The sequence below is a fragment of the Aethalodelphis obliquidens genome, unplaced genomic scaffold, assembly GCF_003676395.1.
Source record: "Aethalodelphis obliquidens isolate GAN/ISIS:26980383/991018 unplaced genomic scaffold, ASM367639v1 scaffold52, whole genome shotgun sequence".
Lineage (NCBI taxonomy): Eukaryota > Metazoa > Chordata > Mammalia > Artiodactyla > Delphinidae > Aethalodelphis > Aethalodelphis obliquidens.
Genome location: NW_020837996.1, coordinates 6,787,041 through 6,810,884, shown reverse-complemented (window position 1 = coordinate 6,810,884; position 23,844 = coordinate 6,787,041). Strand labels below are relative to the sequence as shown.

The 23,844-nt window shown below is 47.4% G+C and overlaps 1 protein-coding gene across 5 annotated transcripts in view; it reads left to right on the top strand.

The window, feature by feature from the left end:
- LOC113608250 (teneurin-2) overlaps positions 1 to 12,796 on the top strand; it is a 531,856-nt gene extending 519,060 nt beyond the window's left edge. For all 5 annotated transcript variants that reach the window (XM_027084352.1, XM_027084355.1, XM_027084357.1 and 2 more), the window contains 2 exons: positions 8,910 to 9,040; positions 10,675 to 12,796. In XM_027084352.1, the coding sequence (XP_026940153.1) occupies positions 8,910 to 9,040; positions 10,675 to 11,436 (893 nt within the window). In that variant the 3' untranslated portion in view covers positions 11,437 to 12,796. The remainder of the gene's footprint in view (positions 1 to 8,909; positions 9,041 to 10,674) is intronic.
- Positions 12,797 to 23,844: the final 11,048 nt, after the last annotated feature.

Sequence of the window (23,844 nt, the reverse complement as noted above, 5' to 3'; positions counted from 1 at the left end):
AGGTGGTGGAAATGGTGAGAAGTGGACACAGATTCTGGTCTATTTTAAAAGTGAAAGTAAAGGATTTAACCATAGGATCCAGCAATTCCACACCTAGGTGTATACACAAGAGAACTGAAAAGAGGTTTTCAAACATCAGTTTGTACCATCATCAGAAAGTCTACAAATAATAAATGCTGGAGAGGGTGTGGAAAAAAGGGAACCATCCTACACTGTTGGCAGGGATGAAAACCGGTGTAACCACTATGGAGAACAATATGGAGGTTCCTAAAAAAACTAAAAATAGAACTACCATATAATCCAGCAATCCCACTCCTGGGCATATATCCAGAAAAGATGAAACTATAACTCAGAAAGATACATGCACCCCAATGTTCATAGCAGCACTATTTACAGTAGCCAAGACATGGAAGCAACCTAAGCCCATCAACAGATAAATGGATAAAGATGTGGCATATATATACAATGGAATATTACTCAGCCATAAAAAAGAATGAAATAATGCCATTTGCCCCAATATGAGTGGACCTAGAGATTATCATACTAAGTGAAAAAATCAGAGAAAGACAAATATTATATGATACTACTTACATGTAGAATCTAAAAAATAGTACAAATTAAGTTATTTAAAAACAGAAACAAACTCACAGGCAGAGAAAAAAACTTATGGTTACCAAAGGGAATGGGAGGAGGGAGGGATAAATTAGGAGTTTGAGATTAACAGATACACACTACTATATATAAAAGAGATACACAAAAAGGACCTGCTGTATTGCACAGGGAACTATATTCAATATTTTGTAATCAGCTATCATGGAAAAGAGTTTGAAAAAGAATATATATGTAGAGCCCCTTGATTCCAGACAAGATGGCGGAGTAGAAGGACTTTCACTCACTTCTTCTCATGAAAACACCAAAATCACAACTAACCACTGAACACCAAAATCACAACTGCTGAACAACCATCAACAAAAAAGGTATTTTACCTACCAAAGACAAAGAAGAAGTCACAATGAGACAGGAGAAGGGGTGCTTTCACTCTATAATCAAATCCCATACCTGCTGGGTGGGCGACCCATGAACTGGAAAATAATTATATTGCAGAGGTTCTCCCACAGGAATGACTTCTGAGCCCCATGTCAGGCTCCCCAGCCTGAGGATCTGGCAACAGGAGGAGGAGCCCCAGAGCATTTGACTTGGAAGGCCAGAGGAGCTTGAGTGCAGGAGCTCCACAGGACTGGAGGAAACAGAGACTCCACTCTTGGAGGATGCACACGAGATTTCACATGCACTGGGCCCAGCACAAAGCAGTGACTCCACAGGAGGCTGGGCTAGACCTACCTGCGGGTCTTGGAGGGTCTCCTGGGGAGGCGGCAGTTAGCTGGGGCTCACTGTGGGGGCAGGAACACTGGTGGTGGAGGTCCCAGGGAATATTGATTGGTGTGAGCTCTCCCAAAGGTCACCATTTTGGCACCGAGACCTGACCTCACCCAACAGCCTGCAGGCTCCAGTGCTGGGACGCCTCAGGCCAAACAACCGGTGGGGTGGGGGAGAGAACACAGACCCACCCATCAGCAGACAGGCTGCCTAAAGTTGTACTGAGCTCACAGCCACCTAAAAATATACCCCTTGACACAGCCCTGCCCACCAGAGGGACAAGCCCAGCTCCAAGCACCAGTGTGCAGGCATCAGTCCCTCCCACCAGGAAGCCTACACAAGCCTCTGGACCAACCTCAGCCACCAGAGAGCAGACACCAGAAGAAGGAGGAACTACGAACCTGCAGCCTGCAGAAAGGAGACCACAAACACAGGAAGTCAGACAAAATGAGACAGCAGAGAAATATGTTTCAGACGAAGGAACAAGATAAAAACCCAGAAGAACAAGTAAATGAAGCGGAGATGGGCAATCTACCTGAAAAAGAATTCAGAGTAATGATAGTAAAGATGATCCAAGATCTTGGAAAAAGAATGGAGGCACAGACTGAGGAAATACAAAAAATGTTTAACAAAGACCTAGAAGATTTAAAGAACAAACAGAGATGAACAATACAATAATTGAAATGAAAAACACACTAGAAGGAATCAAAAGTAGAATAAATGAGGCAGAAGAACTAATAAGTGAGCTGGAAGAGAGTGCTGGAAATCATTGCCGTGGAATAGAATAAAGAAAAAAGAATAAAAAGAAATGAGAACAGTCTCAGAGACTTCTAGGACAACATTAAACACACCAACATTCATATTATAGAGGTCCCAGAAGGAGAAGAGAGAGAGAAAGGGCCCAAGAAAATATTTGAAGAGATTATAGCCGAAAACTCCCCTAACATGAGAAAGGAAACACTCGTTCAAGTCCAGGAAGTGCAGAGTCCCACACAAGATAAACCCAAGGAGGAACACGCCAAGACACATATTAATCAATGACAAAAATGAAAGACAAAGAAAACATATTAAAAACAAGGGAAAAGCAACAAATAACATACAAGGGAATCCCCATAAGACTATCAGCTGATTTTTCAGCAGAAACTCTGCAGGCCAGAAGGGAGTGGCACGATATATTTAAAGTGATGAAAGGGAAAAACCAACGACCACAAATACTCTACCCAGCAAGGCTCTTGCTCAGATTCAATGGATAAAGTAAAAGGTTTACAGACAAGCAAAAGCTAAAAGAATTCAGCACCACCAAATCAGCTTTACAACAAATCCTAAAGGAACTTCTCTAGGTGGAAAAGAAGGCCACAACTAAAAACAAGAAAATTACAAATGGGAAAGCTCACCAGTAAAGGCAAACATAAAGTAAAGGTAGGAAATCATCCACATACAAATATGATATCAAAACCAGCAGTCGTGAGAAGAGCAGAGTACAAATACAGGATATTGTAAATGCATTGGAAATTAGAAGACCAGCAACTTAAAACAATCTTGTATACATATAGACTTCTATATCAAAACCTCATGGGAACTGCAAACCAAAAATCTACAATAGATACACACACACAAAGCAATCCAAACACAATACTAAAGATAGTTATCAAATCACAAGAGAGAGAACAAAAGAGGAAGGGAAGAAAAAAGCCCTACAAAAGCAAATCCAAAACAATTAACAAAACGGCAATAAAAACATACATATCGAAAATTACCTTAAATGTAAATGGAGTAAATGCTCCACCCGAAAGACACAGACTGGCTCAGTGGATACAAAAACAAGACCTGGATATATGCTGTCTACAAGAGACCCACTTCAGATCTAGAGACACATACAGACTGAAAGTGAGGAGGTGGAAAAGGGTATTCCATGCAAATAGAAATCAAAAGAAAGCTGGAGTATCAATATCAGACAAAATAGACTTTAAAATAAAGACTGTTACGAGAGACAAAGAAGGACACTACATAATGATCAAGGGATCAATCCAAGAAGAAGATATAACAATTGTAAATATATATGCACCCAGCATAGGAGCACCTCAAAATATAAGGCAAATACTAACAGCCATAAAAGGAGAATCAACAGTAACACAATAATAGTGGGGGACTTTAACACCCCACTTCCATCAATGGACAGATCAACCAGACAGAAAATCAATAAGGAAACACAGGCCTTAAATGACACATTAGACCAGAGGGACTTGAATTTATAGAACCTTCCATCTGAAAGCAGCAGAATACACATTCTTCTCAAGTACACACAGAACATTCTCCAGGATAGATCACATCTTGGGCCACAAAGCAAGCCTCAATAAATTTAAGAAAATTGAAATCATATCAAGCATCTTTTCCAGCCACAATGGCAAACATCCTAAAGATGCTACCAGAAAACTACTAGAGCTCATCAATGAATTTGGTAAATTTGCAGAATACAAAATTAACATACAGAAACCTGTTGCATTCCTATACATTAACAATGAAAGATCAGAAAGAGAAATTAAGGAAACAATCCCATTTACCATCACTTCAAAAGGAATAAAATACCTAGGAATAAATCTACCTAAAGAGGCAAAAGACCTGTACTCTGAAAACTATAAGATGTTGATGAAAGAAATCAAAGATGACACAAACAGATGGAAAGATACACCATGTTCTTGGATTGGAAGAATGAATATTGTGAAAATGACTATACTACTCAAGGCAATCTACATATTCAATGCAATTCCTATCAAATTACCAATAGCATTTTTAGAGAACAAGAACAAAAATTTTTTAATTTGTATGGAAACACAAAAGACCCCCAAATAGCCAAAGCAGTCCTGAGAAAGAAAAACGGAGCTGGAGGAATCATACTCCCTGACCTCAAACTATATTACAAAGCTACAGTAATCAAAACAGTATGGTACTGGCACAAAAACAGAACTATAAATCAATGGAAGAGGATAGAAAGCCCAAATATAAACCCACGCACCAATGGTCAATCTCCGACAAAGGAGGCAAGAATAAACAATGGAGAAAAGACAGTCTCTTCAATAAGTGGTGCTGGGAAAACTGGACAGCTACATGTAAAAGAGTAAAATTAGAACATTCTCTAACACCATACACAAAAATAAACTTTAAATGGTTCAAAGATCTAAATGTAAGGCCAGATACTATAAAAACCTTAGAGGAAAACATAGGCAGAACACTCTGAAATAAATCACAGCAAGATCTTTTTGGATCCACCTCCTAGAGTAATGAAAATAAAAACAAAAATAAAAGGGACCTAATTAAACTTAAAAAGCTTTTGCACAGCAAAGGAAACCATAAACAGAATGAAAAGAAATTATTTACAAACGTAGTGACCAACAAGGGATTAATCTCCAAAATATACAAACAGCTCATGCAGCTCTATATCAAAGAAACAAACAACCCAATCAAAAACTGGGCAGAAGATCTAAATAGACATTTCTCCAAAGAAGACATACAGGTGGCCAAAAAGCACATGAAAAGATGCTCAACATCACTAATTATTAGAGACATGCAAATCAAAACTACAATGAGGTAATCACCTCACACAGGTCAGAATGGCCATCATCGAAAAGCCTACAAACAATAAACACTGGAGAAGGTGTGGAAAAAAGGGAACCCTCCTACATTGTTGGTGGGAATGTAAATTGGCACGACCACGAGGAGAACAGTATGGAGGTTCTTTAAAAAACTAAAACTAGAACTACCATATGCCCAGCAATCCCACCTCTGGGCATATATCCAGAGAAAACCATAATTTGAAAAGAGACACACACCCCAATGTTCATTGCAGCACTGTTTACAATAGCCAAGACATGGAAGTAACCTAAATGCCCATCAACAAAGGAATGGATAAAGAAGATGTGGTACATATATACAATGGAATATTAGTCAGCCATTAAAAAGAATGAAGTAACGCCATTTGCAGCAACATGGATGGACCTAGAGATTATCATACTAAGTGAAGTAAGTCAGACAGAGAAAGACAAATATCATACGATATCACTTATATGTGGAATCTAAAAAAAAATGATACAAATGAACTTATTTGCAAAACAGAAACAGACCCACAGACTTCGAAAGCAGACTTGTGGTTGCCAGGGGGAAATGTGGTGGGGAGGGATAAATTAGGAGTTTGGGATTAACATATACATACTACTATATATAAAATAATCAACAGGGACCTACTATATAGCACCGGGAACTCTACTCAATATTCTGGAATAACCTATATGGGAAAAGAATCTGAAAAAGAATGGATATATGTACATGCGTAACTGAATCAGTTAGCTGTACACTGGAAACTAACACATTGTAAATCAACTATACTCCAACATAAAATAAAAATTAAATGAAGAATATATATGTATGTATGTGTATAACTGAATCACTTTGCTGTACACCTGAAACGAATGCAACATTGTAAATCAACTACACTTCATTTTTTAAAATGCTATCCTAAAATAACAATAATAAAATCCTGACAGGGAATGAAGAAAAATCAAGATAAATTTGTCCATGAATATTCATAATAGCATTATCCATAATAGTTAAAAAAAACAAGGTGTCAACAACTCAAATAACCGTTAACTGATGAATGAATAAACAACATGGGGTATATCCAAATAACAGAATGTTATCCAGCCATAAAAAGGAAGGAAGTGCTGACACAGGCTACAACATGGATGAACCTTGAAAACATTGCACTCAATGAAAGAAGCCAGACACGAAAGGCCACGTATTATATGATTTCGAAATATCCAGAATAGGCAACTCCAATGAGACAGAAAGCAGTGTTGGTTTTCAGGGACTGAGGGTAAAGGAGAATGCAGAATGACTGCTAACAGGTATGCGGTTTCTTTGGGGGTGATGAACGTGTTCTGGAATTCAACAGAAATGAAGGTTGTACAATATTGTGAATGTGCTGGAAGCCACTGCATTGTGTACTTTAAAATGTTTAACATGATGAATTTTATGTTACGTGAAACTTACCTCAATTTTTTAAAAAAAGTAAAGGACTTACTGAGGGTTTAGACATAGAGAGTGAGAAAAAGGAAGAGGTCAAGGATGGTAGCTGGAAGGATGGAGTTGCCGTAACCTGGGATGGAAAAGACTACGGCAACAGGTGCGGGGGAGGAAGATGAGTTCCGTTTTGGGTAGAAGTCTGAAGTGTAATTACATACACTAGTTTGGAATTGAGGGAGAGGTCCTGGATGGAGACATACATTTTGGAGTCAGCATCTGCATGTAAATGGTATTGAGGGCTCTGAGGGTGCATAAGATCACCGTGTTTGGAAGAGTAGATAGAATGCAAAAGAAGTTCACAGACTGAGTCTAGGACATCCTGATATTCAGAGTAGGGAGATGAGGAGGAACCAATGAGGGACAAGGGGTGGCCACAAAGGTGAGAGGGGGACAAGGGAGTGTGCTGTCGAGAAAGCCAAGACAAAGAGAGACACAGGAGTGTTCAAGTTGTCAGATAAATTCTGATAGGTCAAACAAGATGAGGACCACAGTCAGCATTGGACTTAGCAACACAGAGGTCATTTGTGACCTTGACGAGAGTTGTTTTAATGAGTATCTGGGAGCAAAGCCTGATTCAGAGGAGATGAATGGGAGTCAGTGAGTCTAGAAAATTATTTTGAGTTTGAGAAGTTCTTGTAAAGGGGGTGAGACACAGGTGGTGGCTAAAGGCAGAAGGATGGACAAGAGAGGGATTTTTTTTAAGGTGGATTTTTAGTGGCATGTTTGTACGCTGATGGGGTTCATCCATTGGAAGAGGGAGTAAATTGATGGAGAGAGAGAGTTGCTGGAGCGCTGCCCCTGAGTGGGCGAACATGAACGTGAGCTGGTGCACAAGTGGAGGGTTGGTTCCAACAGCTCATCTAGAGTAACAGGAGGAAGGCGGGAATATGGGTGCAGATGCTGGTAGGCTGATAGATATGATGAGGGTTTAGGGACATTCCCCTCTGGCCTCATCGGTTTTCTTAGACTAGAAATTAAGGTCATCTGCTAGAGCGCAGAAGGGAAAGCAGGTGTGGGAGGTTTTAGGCGAGATGAGAAGAGGTTAAATCATCCAGGAGAATGGGAGGAGGACTAAATGGAGGAAGGGGATGTAGTCAGATTGCCAGGGAGCAGGAAGGCACAACTGGGGTTCATTGACAGGAATTTAAAGGAACGCCCGTCAGTGTGGTTACATTCCTTTCTGCTGCCACGTTCAGCTGCACAGGGATAAACATGGAATAGGCAGAGCCTTCCATGATTTAACCAAAATTGTGATTTCACCAAGCAGGTGTGATGAAGGGGCAAGGAGCTGAGATAATACACAAGGGAATAATTCTAATGATTGCCCATGGAATGTGTGCTAGGTGAGAAGAGAAGAGAGACCAAGAAGCTGAGGGAGGGAAAAGAAGTTTAGGGTAGGTTGAAGGTCCTAAGGAGAGGAGAGGCTCGGGGAGTATGGGTGTCAGGTTACAAAAAGGAGTAAACTAGAGAGTCCAGGTGGTGATCAGAGGGTGATGTACATGAAATTGAGGTAATGGGGGGATCAGAATTACTGATGATAACAAGGTCCAGAGGATGAGGAGAGTTAGTAGGGGGAGGATCACCAAAAAAATAAGAGGCCAGCCTCCTGGAAGGATCGACTGCTTGTCTAATGAAATTACTAAGAAGGAATTCAGGAACAGAGATGGAGAGAGTGACAGTGGAGCAGACTCAGTCTTGAGCCCTAGCAAGGAAGGGCAGTCGTCCTCTGAGCACGCAGAGCTCTCTCTTGACCTCTCTCTGAAGCGTAGACACCTGAGGAAAGGGTCTCAGGAGCCAGATGACTGTCTGCGTTCCATACACTCAGGGAATCCCCTTTCTATAATGAGCCAGCCTCAGTGCAGCAGCAACCCGCCCCCCACCGAGGTCCTGCACAGTGTTAATCATCACGTCTGCATGTAGCCAGTCGTTGTGTCTCTAGCCTCTAAGCACATTGACTGGCCCGTAATCGATGCTCCCTTAAATACTTGCCAAATGAAGGAGTCCATATTTATTGAGCAACCCACGTGCCAGGCACTATGATAAGCCCTTGACATGGATTTTTCCCATCAATCCTCACGACAGCCCAATGCGATTAGTACAGTTATTATCCCAATTCATATCTGAGGAACCTGAAGCTGAGAGAGGGTCAGGAACTTGCCCAAGGTCACACAGCAAGGGCATCGAAAGTAGATCTAGCTTACTCCAGCACCGTCCTAAATCACCACATGGGGAGGGCTGAGTGGGGGTCAACTGACCAAGTTTGGAAGGGCATCTACTTCCGAGAACCCAGGTAAGCAGCTCTGGGTCCGGGCCAGGAGACCTTCACAGGCTCTTGCCTCCCTCTCCTGCTGGACTCCATACACAACCCCCCATTTTATTTTGTTCTGTCTCCAAGATCCTCTCTGGCTTTCCATCCATCATGATTTCAGAAATCTTTATTTTCGTTTCCACCGTAGATGTGAAAAGCTGGCTGGTGATGTTTGGATTTCAGCTTAGCAACATAATTCCCGGCTTCCCAAGGGCCAAAATGTATTTCGTGCCTCCGCCCTATGAGTTGTCAGAGAGTCAAGCAAGTGAGAACGGACAGGTAAGTGGAGGTCCTTGCCAAGAATCCGATGACCATCATCGTTCCCTTTGGCAAACAGAACCATGTTGGAGCCAAGGGCATGTCAGTAGCGGAGGAAAACATCGGAGCTGGGTATAAAAGGGGCGTGAAACGTGGTGACTTCGCAGGACAACGAATGTCAGTACTGTTACTTGTCTGGCGCAGCACGTATTTCTTCCCAACCTCAATTATTACCTTAATTGTGGTATCATTATCTGTTCCGTATGTACCCTTGAGTCACTCCTTGATTAACCACAGCATTGAGAAATCTAGCAGCAACCTACCATCTGTGCTGCCTGTAAGATCATAACCCTTTTGGCTTTTATGGGACGTAATAAAACGGTGGTTTGCAGTTTCTGTCCCATTAAAGAACATTTTTATGCCTTACATAAAACCTCAGCGTTTTATGGCCCAAATGTAGACAGATTGAGTTTTCTGAACATAATCTGTGCTTGGGTTTCTTGGTGATGACCGAGACGGTGGTTTCAATTTGGGTGCCGCTGAGACCTCGGCCACACCTGGACAGGGGATATCTGTGTTCAGATACCCCCAGCTACAGAACCTGTGCTCGGCACAATAAAAGTCTGAAAGATCTCACCTGCTCTGAATAATCGTCCAGACTGTGTCACTAGAGAGAGACCAGAGGAGCTGCTGGGTAATTGAGAACAGCATTCTCACAGTTCTGCCCGTGGGGACCACTCGGGGGATGAATAGCCATCATTTCGCTCATTTATCTAAGTGCTGTTACCTCCCAAGCACAGCCTCTTCCATTATCCCAGCCTGTCCCCCAACCACCAATTGAGGTGAGCTGTAATTTGTGAGTAGAGAACTCAAGGCCAAGGAGATAATGGGGATTTCATCCCTCTGCAGAAGCAGGGCTAGGATCCAAAGCAAATGACTCAGAAAGCCCAGGGACGGTCCCTCTGGGCCCACGAAGCCAGCATCTGTTATTCCGGTGCTTCTCAAGCATTCATATGCACGCACACCAGCTAGAGTGTCTTGTTAAGCTGCAGCTTCTCACTCGGTGGGTCAGGAGGGAGGCCTGAGATCCTGCTTTTCTAACAGGGCGAGTCCTGGAGATGTCTCAGCTGCTAGCCATACTTTGAGTAGCCAGGTGCTAACCCAAGGAAGTTAATGAATAACCAGGGCACTGGCCTCAAAGAGAGGTAGGTCGCAGCAGCGGGGTTCACAGCTGCTCAGACAAACACCCTGCCCTTCAGGTCAGGATATTCCTGGGTCTGAAGTGTGTACGGCAGCTGCCGGATCATCAGCGGGCAGAGTGACTCTCTCTTCCGCAGTGATGGAGAGCCATGGTAAGTGGGTAGGCCTGGGTGCAGATACCAGCAATGCGGTACTCCTCCGTACCTCCATTTTTTAGTTAATGGCACAGTTACAAGGTGGAGAGGCCATAGCATCAGAGCACTGGAAACCTGCCAGTCTGTCCTAGTTCCAAAAGGTAGGACTATCTTAGCTCCTATCATGACAGACGCAAGACATATTCTTGCAGGAGAGTCCCAGCCTTCCTCTTTCTGACCCTTTGTCGCTGTGCTGCCCAGCCCGTACACACAGCGGCCCAGCCCGCCTTCTCAGCTTTCTGTGTTTTCTTATGCCCACAGCTCATTACAGGTGTCCAGCAGACAACCGAGAGGCACAACCAGGCCTTCATGGCCCTCGAAGGGCAGGTCATCTCTAAGAAGCTTCACGCCAGCATCCGAGAGAAAGCAGGCCACTGGTTCGCCACCACCACGCCCATCATCGGCAAAGGCATCATGTTCGCCATCAAAGAGGGGCGGGTGACCACCGGCACGTCCAGCATCGCCAGCGAGGACAGCCGCAAGGTGGCGTCCGTGCTGAACAACGCCTACTACCTGGACAAGATGCACTACAGCATCGAGGGCAAGGACACCCACTACTTTGTGAAGATCGGCTCGGCCGACGGCGACCTGGTCACCCTGGGCACCACCATCGGCCGCAAGGTGCTGGAGAGCGGGGTGAACGTGACCGTGTCGCAGCCCACGCTGCTGGTCAACGGCAGGACTCGAAGGTTCACCAACATCGAGTTCCAGTACTCCACGCTGCTGCTCAGCATCCGCTACGGCCTCACCCCCGACACCCTGGACGAAGAGAAGGCCCGCATCCTGGACCAGGCCAGGCAGAGGGCCCTGGGCACCGCCTGGGCCAAGGAACAGCAGAAAGCCAGGGACGGCCGAGAGGGCAGCCGCCTGTGGACTGAGGGCGAGAAGCAGCAGCTTCTGAGCACGGGGCGTGTGCAGGGTTACGAAGGCTATTACGTGCTTCCCGTCGAGCAATACCCCGAGCTGGCAGACAGTAGCAGCAACATCCAGTTTTTAAGACAGAATGAGATGGGAAAGAGGTAACAAAATCATGTGCTGCCATTCCTCGTCTGGATGGCTCAGCGGGAGTCACTGTTCTCTCCTCTCCTAAGGAGATGAAGACCTAACAGGGGCACTGAGGCCGGGCTGCTTTAGGACACCAAGTGGCAAGAAAGCTCACATTTTTTGAGTTCAAATGCTACTGTCCACGCGAGAAGTCCCACCTCCCGAAGTAGACTAAAGCCCGGCTGCAAATTCCTGAGGAAAAACAAAACAGACGAATGAACGATCACACAACCATGTTCCGAGTTCCCCTAAAATATGACCCACTTGTTCTGGGTCTACACAGCAAAGAGATGGAAAGAGACACAAAATGTCCAAAAGGAAGAACAGACACACGCACAACATGAAGAAAAAAAAAAAACCCACACACATACACACAAACAAACACACCGACCGCAAAACAGAGACGTGAAGACGAGAAGGCCTCATCTTCTAATACCTCACTCATTCACACGTGAGCGACACACAGCCGTCCATGAGGGCCAGCATTCCAGGACCAGTTGAGGACAACAATTCAGACTGCTGGTTGGACAGATACTACAGACGTTTTCCTTTTCACAAATACAGGTGCATTTAAACCACGACTTTGGGGGTGATTTGTGTGTAGCGACTGGGCGGGGGGGATAAAAGTGAAAGAGTGAGCACTGGAAATACTTTTTAAAGAAAAAAAATATATAAGAACACAAGAAAAGAAAGGAAATGGATATCAAAGCGAAATAATACCGTTCAGCACTTAACTCTCAGGTCCCGATCTAGTCTGGCCTGAGCTAATTTATTTGAGCGCAGAGTGTAAAATTCAATTCCAAGGGTGGCTATAATCACTGCAGATAAATTTCATATTCTTTTGTCTTTGAAGATTCCATTGTGGACAGTAATACGCAGTTACAGGGTGTAGTCTCTTTAGATTCTGTAGTTCGTGGGTATCAGTGGCAGTAGAGGTGTGGGCATCGTGACACTCTTTTGCTAACGGGCACCACTTCAGATCACCCTGTACATACCTAAGCCTCAAGGCACAATCACTGTTTGAGATTTAAAATTATTAGTGTGTTTGTTTGGTCCAGAAACTGAGACAATCACATGACAGTCACCACGAGGAGAGAAAATAAAAAATTTTAAAAACCCACAAAAAGAAGAAAAAAAAGTTAAAAAAAAAAACAAAAAAAATGTCTAATAAGAACTTTGGTACAGGAACTTTTTTGTAATATACATGTATGACTTGTTCATCGAGTTTTTATATTAATTTTAATTTGCTGCTAAGCAAAGACTAGGGACAGCAAAGATAATTTATGGCAAAGTGTTTAAATTGTTTATACATAAATAAAGTCTCTAAAACTCCTGTGGACACTGGTCTTCTGTGCAAATGCTTTGAGGTGAGGGCCAGGTCAAAGTTTCTGGAGGAAAGGGGAGCTTCTCAAGATGCTGAGGCAGAGACGGAATTGTGAACTTACGGAGGAGCTGCTGTTACAGGCACCCCCTGCTCCCCAAGCTGCTCTAAACTCTAGAGTGACCTCTCCCTACATCTGCAGCCCCCGCCCTTCACGGAGCAGAGACGGGAAGGAGAGTGTGGGCCTGGGGCTGGTGGGTGGCGAGGCCCGGATGGGTCCCTCCAGCATTCCCAGGACAGTCAGGCTTCTCCCTGATGCCATGTTCTAGTTCCAGAAGGTGCTGCCAGAAAACTGAAGGCAAACACTCTCCCCACATTAGAGGACGTGCCTGTAGTTTGTGTGGCTCTATGTGTGCGTTCATATGTGTGTGTGTGTGTACTTTCTTCCAGACTGGATCACTTTACCCCAAAACTTGCACACTTGGGGCAGCCAAAGAAGGAAGAGCAGTTATGATCTGGATGAATTTTCCCCCACCAATCCTACAGTTAGAAGAGCAATAGTATCGTTAATAGCTCGTATTTATTGACGTGTACCGCATGCCAAGGACAGTGCTACGTGCTCTACACACAATACTTTCATTTAATCCTCATCTTTCATTCATTCAACAACATTATTTTGAGAGCTTGCCATGTGCCAAGTTTGTGCTAAGTTCTGGGGATAAAAGAGGTCAGTAGACATACATAGGGGTCCTCGCCTCATGAAACTTACAGTCAGGGATGCAGACAGACAATACGCAAATAGTTACCCTAAGAAGTGAAAACGACAGGGATGTTCAGTGCCAAGGAGAGATTTACAAAGCTGTGGATGCACATAACTGGAGGTGACCTAGACTGAGAATGTAAAGGAAGTCACAGAAGTTTGAAAGTTAAGGAGGAATTAACCAAATGGAAGGAAGAAAATGCATCCCTGACCCAGGGAGCAGCATATGCAAAGGGACTATAGTGGCCACATAGTAAGGCCAGAAAACAGAAGAGGTTGGCAAGGTTCAAAAGACCCACCGATTAAAGACTGATTTTTTTTTTCATTAAAAACAAGAGGGAGGGCTTCGCTGGTGTCGCAGTGGTTAAGAATCCACCTGCCAATGCAGGGGACACGGGTTCGATCCCTCGTCCGGGAAGATCCCACATGCCACGGAGCAACTAAGCCCGTGCGCCACAACTACTTAGCCTGCACTCTAGAGCCCGCGAGCCACTACTACCGAGCCCACGTGCCACAACTACTGAAGCCCAAGTGCTAGAGCCCATGCTCCGCAACGAAGAGTAGCCCCCGCTCGCCGCAACTAGAGAGAAAGCCTGGGTGCAGCAACGAAGACCCAACGCAGCCAAAAAATAAATTAATTAATTTTTAAAAAAAAAGAAAGAGGGATTTTGTTTTAATTTCATCAACAAGTGCTCCTGATGCAGCGTGAACAGGCAGGGGAGCTGATGTGATCATCTGTGTGAGGTGACAAGGCTAGTGGCCATCGAGGAGGAAACAGAAGTAAATTGAGTGGATAGATTGCAAAGACAAGCTCCTAGTATCATTCGCTTTGCAAGTGGAGAAACTGAGGCCACTTATCACCGAGCTGGGAGGTGGTAGAATGATTCCAGCCCAGCTGTGGCTGATTTCCAAGCCTCCCCAGCAAGTCTGGGTGGCATGTCACCCCGAGCCCTTCAAGGGCTCTGAATCGCCGCTGCCTTCCCATCCTCTAGCCCGGCCACGGGCGGCTTCCCCAGGTGGAAGGAGAGGGAGAGAGAGACCAGGCTAGCCTGCTTTACACTCATTATCAGACCCCATGGGCCCTGTTGTCAGCAGAGCAAGCTGTGAGTGAGTTAAGCAAAGAGGAGAACAAAAATACTCCAGAGAACTTCCTTCTCAGAAGCACGTGTGAACACCCTTGTTTCCCTGTTTCCCTTCGGGAGGACAGGAAAGAGGACACAGGTCCTCCTGTGTGCTTTAGCCCAGCTGCCTTGTTTAATTCAACTGGCATCAGGACCTCTTGGATATGCGCCCACAGAACAGCCTCTAGCTGGTCATGAGGCCTACTTGAATCCTGGTTTGGTGGGAGCCACACGGGGACTAACCACAGTGTTGGCTCCCAGGATAGATGCAGCCAGGGGGGCTACCAAGACAGGGAGGGGATCTCAGGCAAGAAGGCAGTCAGAGTGGGGGGGGACTTCCCTCGTGGTGCAGTGGTTAAGAATCCGCCTGCCAATGCAGGGGACACGGGTTCGAGCCCTGGTCCGGGAAGATCCCACGTGCCGCGGAGCAACTAAGCCCCTGTGCCACAACTACTGAGCCTGCGCTCTAGAGCCCACGAGCCACAAGTACTGAAGCCAGCGCACCTAGAGCCCATGCTCTGCAACAAGAGAAGCCACAGCGATGAGAGGCCCACGCACTGCGACTAGAGAAAGCCCAACGCAGCAATGAAGACCCAACGCAGCCATAAATAAATAAATAAAAATTTAAAGCCTTGTGCTTCGAAGGATGGCAAGAAAGTGAAAAGACAACCCATATAATGGGAGAAAAAAAAGAAGGCAATGGGGAGCTCGCTCAGCCCAGAGCTTTTCTGCCTCCGCCAGCCTCTCGGCTGCCAGGTAGACCCAAAGGCGTGGGCACACCGTGTGGCACACAGGCAATCACATGTCACCAGAGTTTCCCTTGAACGTGAAACTCTCCTCTTTTATGCCAACCATCATTGAATTATCCATGAGTGTTCTGTTACACCCAGGCCAGCGCAGCCCCTCACAACACACACACACACACACACACACAAACTCATAATATGGGAGAAGGAAACGGTCTTGGGTAAAAAAAAATCCTCTCCTGCCTTTCCTCAGGCCAGCCCTAAAATGACCAGGATGAAATGTTTGGCCTCTTCCTGAAGTATTTGCACAATAATAGACAATTCTGGAAAGGCCTTTCAGGGAATAAGATTACGTGCTCTGAAGACAGCCCGACAGGAACAAATCCTAACTTGACCACTCACGAAACACAGGGCTTGGGAAGCTTACATGTATTAATTAGGGTAAATAGCACTAGCTGCTTTAAGAAATAAGCCCAACAGGGCTTCCCTGGTGGCGCAGTGGTTGAGAGTCCGCCTGCCGATGCAGGGGACACGGGTTAGTGCCCCGGTCCGGGAAGATCCCATGTGCCGCGGAGCAGCTGGGCCCGTAAGCCATGGCCGCTGAGCCTGCGCGTCCGGAGCCTGTGCTCCACAACGGGAGAGGCCACAACAGTGAGAGGCCCGCGTGTCGCAAAAAAAAAAAAAAAAGAAAGAAAGAAGCCCAACATAAATTAACACAGAAAAAGCTGAGTCCTTACTCATGCCGTAGTTCATCGTGGTCAGTGACAGCAACGGCTCTGCTCCAGCTGGGGGCCCCAGGCTCCTCACATCTTGTGGCTCCGCCTTCTTCTAGGTCCTCAGGATCTTTGAAGTCCTCTGCGTTCAACTGGTTGATGGAGAAGCAAGAGCACATGTGTAACTATTTTATTTTTAATGAGCCACACCTGGAAATATACTCATCCCCTCCACTCACATTCCATGGGGAGTTCCATGGACCCACCTACTGCAAAAGAGACTAGAAAATGTCATCTATGAATCCAGGAAGAGGAGGGGACTAGGTGTTGGGGAGTCCCAGCAGTCCCTGCCACATAACTCAGCATCTATGAGCCTCCCTTTCGTCACCCATAAATGAGGGCTGATAAGAATGGGGCTGCTTTGATGATTAAATGAGGTTGCATATTTCACCGACACCTGGTAATTCCCCAGTAAATGTTAGCGTTTATTATTTTTAAGTCTTTGCTCCAGGGCTTCCCTGGTGGCGCAGTAGTTGAGAGTCCGCCTGCCGATGCAGGGGACACGGGTTCGTGCCCTGGTCTGGGAAGATCCCACATGCCACTGGAGTGGATGGGCCCGTGAGCCATGGCCGCTGAGCCTGCGCGTCCGGAGCCTGTGCTCCGCGACGGGAGAGACCAGAGCAGTGAGAGCCCCGCGTACCGCAAAAAGAAAAAAAAGAAAAAAGAAGTCCTTCGATTAGCAAAGTGGAGAGAGGAAAGGAGCAGAGAGAACAGAGCCTGGGAGACGCAATAGCCCGCATGGAACTACCCAGATGAGGACGGAGGCACGGGATTAGGTTTAGGAGTGAAGACGAGGTTCTGTAACTCCCTCCTAGTTGGGGACAGTGTCTATACAGGGTAGTGCACCGAGGGAGGGTCCAGCCTCAGAAGCTCTGAGGGCGTCTCAGCAGGGGAAGTACCATATACGCCGGCATTGCCTCTCCCCACCCCCCACCCCGACGCAGGTAAATGGAGCAACGCCTCTGGAGAGGGCCTAAGGAGACGTCTAACCTAGGCTTACCTTCAGTAATCCTCTGATGGGCCCAAGTCGGGACTTGGCGGAAAAGTGCTCATCCACTTTGCTCACAGCCAAGCCCCACCGTCCATCCTGAGCCCTCCCTCCGACGCCCAAGCTGGCCCTCTGGCTGTGGGGCAGCCCTCGAAAAGCACGTCTGCCCCCGCTGGAGTCCTGCCAGAGACTGACTTCACCTGTTGCCCAAGCCCCTCCTTCCTAAGCCGTGGCTTCCTCCTGCTTCATGGTGGGCTTGCTGTTTGGCCACAAGGTGGCGGCCCTTCCCATGAAATCTTTCTGGAGCCGGGCCTGGGCGTCCCAGGCTGGTTTAGTGAAAATGTTGGGCAGCTCTGACAGCCTGAGAAGTAAGAGAGCGCCAAGAGAGCCCTGGGCCCAGGGGAGAGTCCTGGGCCCTGAAAAGAGGTCCCTGGAATTGGTTCCTGGAAGCAAGATTGCAAAGAATATTCGCCCTGACTCGAATAACAGCCAGACTGGATGCTGAGCCCAGCTCCATCATGTATTTCCTGGGTAGATGTCCATACAAACCTTCCCCTTCCTGAGCCCCCCTTTTCTCATGTGTAAAATAGGAGAAAAAACTTGCTTTATAGGATTGTTGGAAAAGACTAACAAAAATAACAAATGCACAGTGCTTTCCAAGTGCCAAATTGGGATTGAAAGTTTTATTTTTTTACTCCGAATACTATAACCCAAAAATGATCCACTATTTTCCTCTAACAGCAGTTTTTTTACCATTTAAATTCCAGCTGCTCCCCTTTCTAGCTAAGCCTGAGTTCTTTACCTAACCTCTGAAGCCTCAGTTTCCTCCCCTGTGAAATGCATATGATGATCCCATCTCACAGGGTTGCTGTAACAAACACCCAGTCTAGGGCCTGGCAAACGGGGATGGCTATTAATCCACCACTAGCTATTATTATTCTCAGCCTGTGAGGACGGAAGGTGAGGCCCCTGTCCCGAGATTGGCTGCACACAGTCCCAGTCCTGGAGCTTGACCTGTCAAATAGCAAAGGTCTCCAGGACCCACTCCATCCGTCCCCCACATAAACTACGTAAAGCGATAGGCGTTTGCTCGGCTAGCAGACCCTGGGGCAGGAGGAGGAGAAGAAGCAATGCCTGTACCCCAGTGGCCATCCTGCCAGAGAATGAAATAGGAGGCTCCTGCTGGGGTCCCTCACCTGGGTCCTCAGTTATGAGGGTAATGGAGGTAGGATGTGACCACCTGGCACCTGGCCAGCTGCAGAGCCCTCCCCAGGGCTCCAGGGGCCCCCGGCCTGAGCAGGACAGACCGCGTCTCTCCTTACCTCACCCACCCACCTTAGTCCTCCATAGGGGCGGCTACTTTCACAAAGCATTCCCCTCCATCCTTTCCCCTTCCCAACTGCTCCTGTCCTTTCCAGTGGCTCTCCACCCTTGTCCCCTTCCCCCTCTAAACCCAGCGGCAGCAGCCGTGAAAGTTATCAAACCCTTTCACCCAAATTAATTGATTTTCTTTGAATTTTACACCCAATCAGTGAGACAGTCAGGAACAGATGAGAAACTGAGGCTTAGAGAGAGGAAGTGACCAGAGGAAGTCACACAACACAACAGACCCTTCCTAGTGGCTGGAAATTCCCCTCCTGTTCTCCATCTCCTACCTCGTTATTTCCAACGCCAGGCCCCTCCCTCGACAACCGCTTATCTTAGTGTTATCTCAGCCGACACAGGTGGATTTTATTCTAAGGCAGGAGGCATTGGCCAGAAAGATCCTGCCCCACTGGCTTTAAGTCAACCAGAGACACATCTATCATGTAGGTGACTGGAGGGGAGAGGAGATGAGAAGAGGGACACAGACTAGCTTTGCCCCCAGGCAGCATCACTGTATTAATCAGGATGCTTGTGATGGTAAGTGACAGAATCCGGACACAAAGCAAAAACTGGGAAGTCCAAAGGCATGACTGACTTCAGACATGGTTGGATCCAGGGGCTCAAAGGATGTCTTTGCTCCACCTCCAGCTCCTCTTCCCTTGGGAAGTGGCTTTATTCCCAGATAGGTTTTCTCTACGTGTGGGAATGATGACTGCTAGCAGCCCTAAACCTACATCCTTGCAGCACCCATGGAAACAGCAGAGAGACCCTCCGTCTAACTCACAGAAGACCTTGAATTGGCCCAAATCCCATCAGAACTTGGGGGCCATACATTTTCAGCAACATGGATGCAGCTAGAGATTATTATACTAAGTGAAGTGAGTCAGAAAGAGAAAGACAAATACCATATGATATCACTTATATGTGGAATCTAAAATATGACACAAATGAACCTATCTATGAAACAGAAACAGAATTACAGACATACAGAATAGACTGGTGGTTACCAAGGAGAAGGTGGGTGGGAGAGGGATAGACTGAGAGTTTGGGATTAGCAGATGCAAACTATTATATATAGGATGGATAAACAACAAGGTCCTACTGTATAGCACAGGGAACTATATTCAATATCCTGTGATAAACCATAATGAAAAGAATATGAAAAAGAATGTAAATATGTATAACTAACTTTGCTGTATAGCAGAAATTAACACAACATTGTAAATCAACTACACTTCAGTAAAAAAAAAAAAGATCTTGGGGGCCATAAAGAGAGGGAAACGGTGGTTCCCCCAGGAAAGATAACTGCCTAGACAAAAACATGTTAGCTACTGATATATCCACTGAAATCATGCACCTGTCCATTCTGTCAACAAAGAGTGCCTACACATCTTAGGTCTCGGTTGACTAAGTCAAGTGCTAGGGATACAAGGATGAATAAACACGGCCATCCAGGAGCAGTCTGGTGGGGAATACCAACCAGCAAATCAACAATAGCAATGCAACACGGAAGTGCTGGGGAGAGAACCGTGCAAGGCATGACGGGAACACAGTGGGAGGAGCAGTTAATTCAGCTTTGACGGGGATTTAGAAGGAAGGACACAGACACGTGCACAAGTAGTGCCCTGGGAAGATCTAGATTGAACCTTAATAGCCAAAAAGACATCCAGCCCATCAAGTCTTCCCACCGAGGTTCTTCCCCTGCCCCACCCCCCAGCATGGGCCTTTCCCTTCCTCCAGGAAGGCAGGAAGCCTCTTCCCAACACCAGCCTGGAGAACTTGTCCCTGGGCAGAACTGAGGGGAGGGGGTGGCTGGACATCCCCTGCTCCTTCACTCTGGGTCCTCACTCCCTCCCTCCACACATGGGGAGCAGGACCGCCCCTCAGTGTCAACCCCGTTCTGTCGGCAGAGGTCATGCTGCCCGTTGGACCAGCCTCTGCTCTAATGCAGGGGTTGTCCTTCTGGGCACCATGAATGTGTGGGGTCAGGTGGCTCTGTCGTGGGCTGTGCTGTGCATGGTAGGATGTTTAGAGGCATCCCTGGCCTCTATGCACCAGAGCCCCCTGCCTGTATGTGACAACCCAAAATGTCTCCAGACATGGCCAACTGTCCTCTGGGGGGAAAAGCTGCCCTCAGTTGAGAACAGTTGCTCTAGTGCCTTCTCCCCCATCTCTCCTCCACCCCAGACTCCAGTCTTTGGAAGGGGGAAGCCTCCGTCCCCTGGTTAGGCAGCCTAGTTCCCCCTAAGGAGACATTTATCAGTACTCACCCATGTTCACCCAAGGGATGAAACCCCCTCTCCCGGCCAGGGGTTCCAGAACTAAAGACTGGGTCTCCGCCCTGAGTCTCCTTCCGGGCTCCACCACCCAGGAGATACTACTCAGTAGCCGAGTTCATGTGCCAGGTGTGGAGGAGAGAATTGATTGCTCCCCACACCCGTCCCAGGTCCTCCCTCTGCTCCCCCAGACCCCCCTGAGGAGTTGCCCCTGCTGGGGGGAGGGGCGAGGGGGAGAGGCAGCAGCACTGAGCACTGCAGGTCTGTCTGAGCGAGGTGACCCAAAAGAGAAAGTGACAAGTGGAGAGGAGCCCGGGACCTCTCAAGGGCCTTCCTTCGGGACCTGGGCAGGATGCTAGGGCCTGAGATGACAGGGTAATGTTTGATTTCCTCCTTCCTACACTGTCCCGGTGCTGGAGATCATGCAGCCCCCTTGAAAAGGAACTTTTTTTTTTTAATAGATTTTTTTTATTTAGTTAGTTATGGCTGCACTGGGTCTTCGTTGCTGCGTGCGGGCTTTCTCCAGTTGCAGCGAGCGGGGGCTACTCTACGTTGCGGTGCGCAGGCTTCTCACTGCGGTGTCTTTTCTTGTTGCAGAGCACAGGCTCTAGGCGCGCAGGCTTCAGTAGTTGTGGCACGTAGGCTCAATAGTTGTGGCTCACGGGCTCTAGAACACAGGCTCAGTAGTTGTGGCACACGGGCTTAGTTGCTCTGCGGCACGTGGGATCTTCCCAGACCAGGGATGGAACCCGTGTCCCCTGCATCGGCAGGCGGATTCTTAACCACTGCACCACCAGGGAAGCCCAGAAAAGGAACATCTTGATAGTGACTGATGATGACCAGTGTTCTCTGGGCAGGGCTGGGCATGCAGCCATGGCATCCATAGCATTTCTAGAGAGAATGTGAGTTGATGTCCATCTGCGCCCTACCTGTAAGGCTTCAAGGGCAGCTCGGAGGAGGGGAGTTCTCAGGAGCGCAAGTCTGTCAGGCTGTTTTCCTTCCTTTTTATTATTGTGGGAACCTCCGCTGATTGGATGTGTCTTGACTCTCGCAGCTCTGGGGGTGTGCCGGGCATCCTGATGCCAGCGACATTGGGGCGAGGAAAGAGAGGATGGGCCAGGGAAAGGCATAACTTACTTAGTCCGCCCGGGGGGGGAACCACAGACTGTGTTTTTGAGGAATGGGGTGTAAAACACAGGCTCTGCCCCAGGTGCTATGTCCTGCATGTGTGTGTATGTCGAATTGCAATGCACACTGTGTGTTTGCCCGTGTGCAGGGGAGCACACGGTGTATGCCCAGGTGAGTATTGGTTTGTACACTCAAGCACGATTCCCAGTGCAAGCTACATGGAAGAAGGACAAGTATGGCGGTGTTGGGTGTGTGCAAGACACACTGCAAGGGCATGGGAAGGACCACGCAGGTGCAGAGATGCTGGGCATGAATGAAGATATCACGGAGGCGCGTGTGGAGGGGTGACCTGCACTGGGCGGGGAATGCATGGGGTATGACTTGTGGAAATGTGAGAACAACGGAACATGCCGAGCAAGGCTGCGTGTCCAGGAGCAGCCGCATTGATACTGCAGCAAGCGCTGAGGTGAGGTGTTTGTATCCATCCGCACCACACACTCATGCTTCTCCCTGTGCCGAGGGGAGGCAGGAAGTTCCCACAGAGTCACACGCAGCGCGGGATATATACTACGTACATAAAAGTACAGTAGAAAGGTCACTTTATCCTTCCTCCTTTGACCTTGTAGGATGGGACAATTGACAGTCTCTATGCCCGAGAGGCTATACAGTGAAATGGTTTTTAGCACAAACTCTGGAATCAGTGATTTGAGTTGGAACCCTGCTCTACCACGTACTTGCTACAAGCCTTCGACACATCTTAAACCTCCCTAAGACCCAGCTTCCTCCTATGTGAGATGGGGAAAAATAATGCTCCATGCCTCCTGTGGAGGTCATGAGAATTCACTGAGGTCCAGGGGTAAAGCACTTACACAGAGATGGAACAGTCCTACATGCTGGCTCTTGTTAACCACAGGGTACGGACGCCAGCACTTAGCACCATCACAAAATGCCCAAGGGACAGAGAACCTGGGCCCTGCCAAAGGCTCTGCTATCGTACCGAGGGCAGAAGCATTGCCGTGGAGGCCCCTTTCCCCCTCACAGCAAGCCCACCCCTGCTGGAAGCCCCTGCATTAACCTGCAGGAGACCTGGCAGAGGGGAAGAACTGACGACCAGCACATAAAGAAATGAGATTCCTCTTCCGAGGCACATCCTGTGGATGGGAAAGCATGGGGGAAACAGAATGGAGACCAAGTCGAAGCCATCGGACACTCCAAGCCGGCTCAGGCCCTCAGAACAGAGGGAAGCAGGATAGCCCTTCCCTACCAACTGCAGGCCCCAGCCCACGGCCTCAGGGCCTCAGCCCCTGGCCCCTCCCTGCTGCTACTGCACTCAGGGATGTACTAGATCCCGCTCCCAAGACGGATACATGTCCTTCCCAGCCCCGTGTTCAGTGACGTCACGCTGGTAGTTTGACATGAGCCATAGAGGGGATGTCTACACCATGGACATTGACAAATTTCCATGAGACTGGGGTGGGGTTGGTGGTGGGATACAAAAAAGAATAAAGATGTCAAAGAGCCATTAAGAGGAGGAGAGAGAGGAGAAACCCAAGGGAGAAAAGCTTTCTCTGTTGACTTCAAAGATACGGGCACTTGGACACCCAAGGTCAAGAACTCAGGCCTGGCACCATTCTAAAATAAATAAACAATTAACTAATAATAATAACTGTGGTGGAAGCAGCAAGAGAACATTTTCTGTGTTCTTCCAAATTGTCAGGGTGTGTTTAACCAGTTCACAATATCACAGTTTAGACCATGATGTGGACCACCCCCTGTAGCAAGTGCAGATCCCTGCCTTTAGCTCCCAGGCATTGTTCTCCCTGTGCCCGGGAACGCTGCCCGTGGACGCTTCAGAAAGCCCCCCTCTGAACGGAGCTGCCCAGGGCAAGGTCACACTGCCTACCCCCTG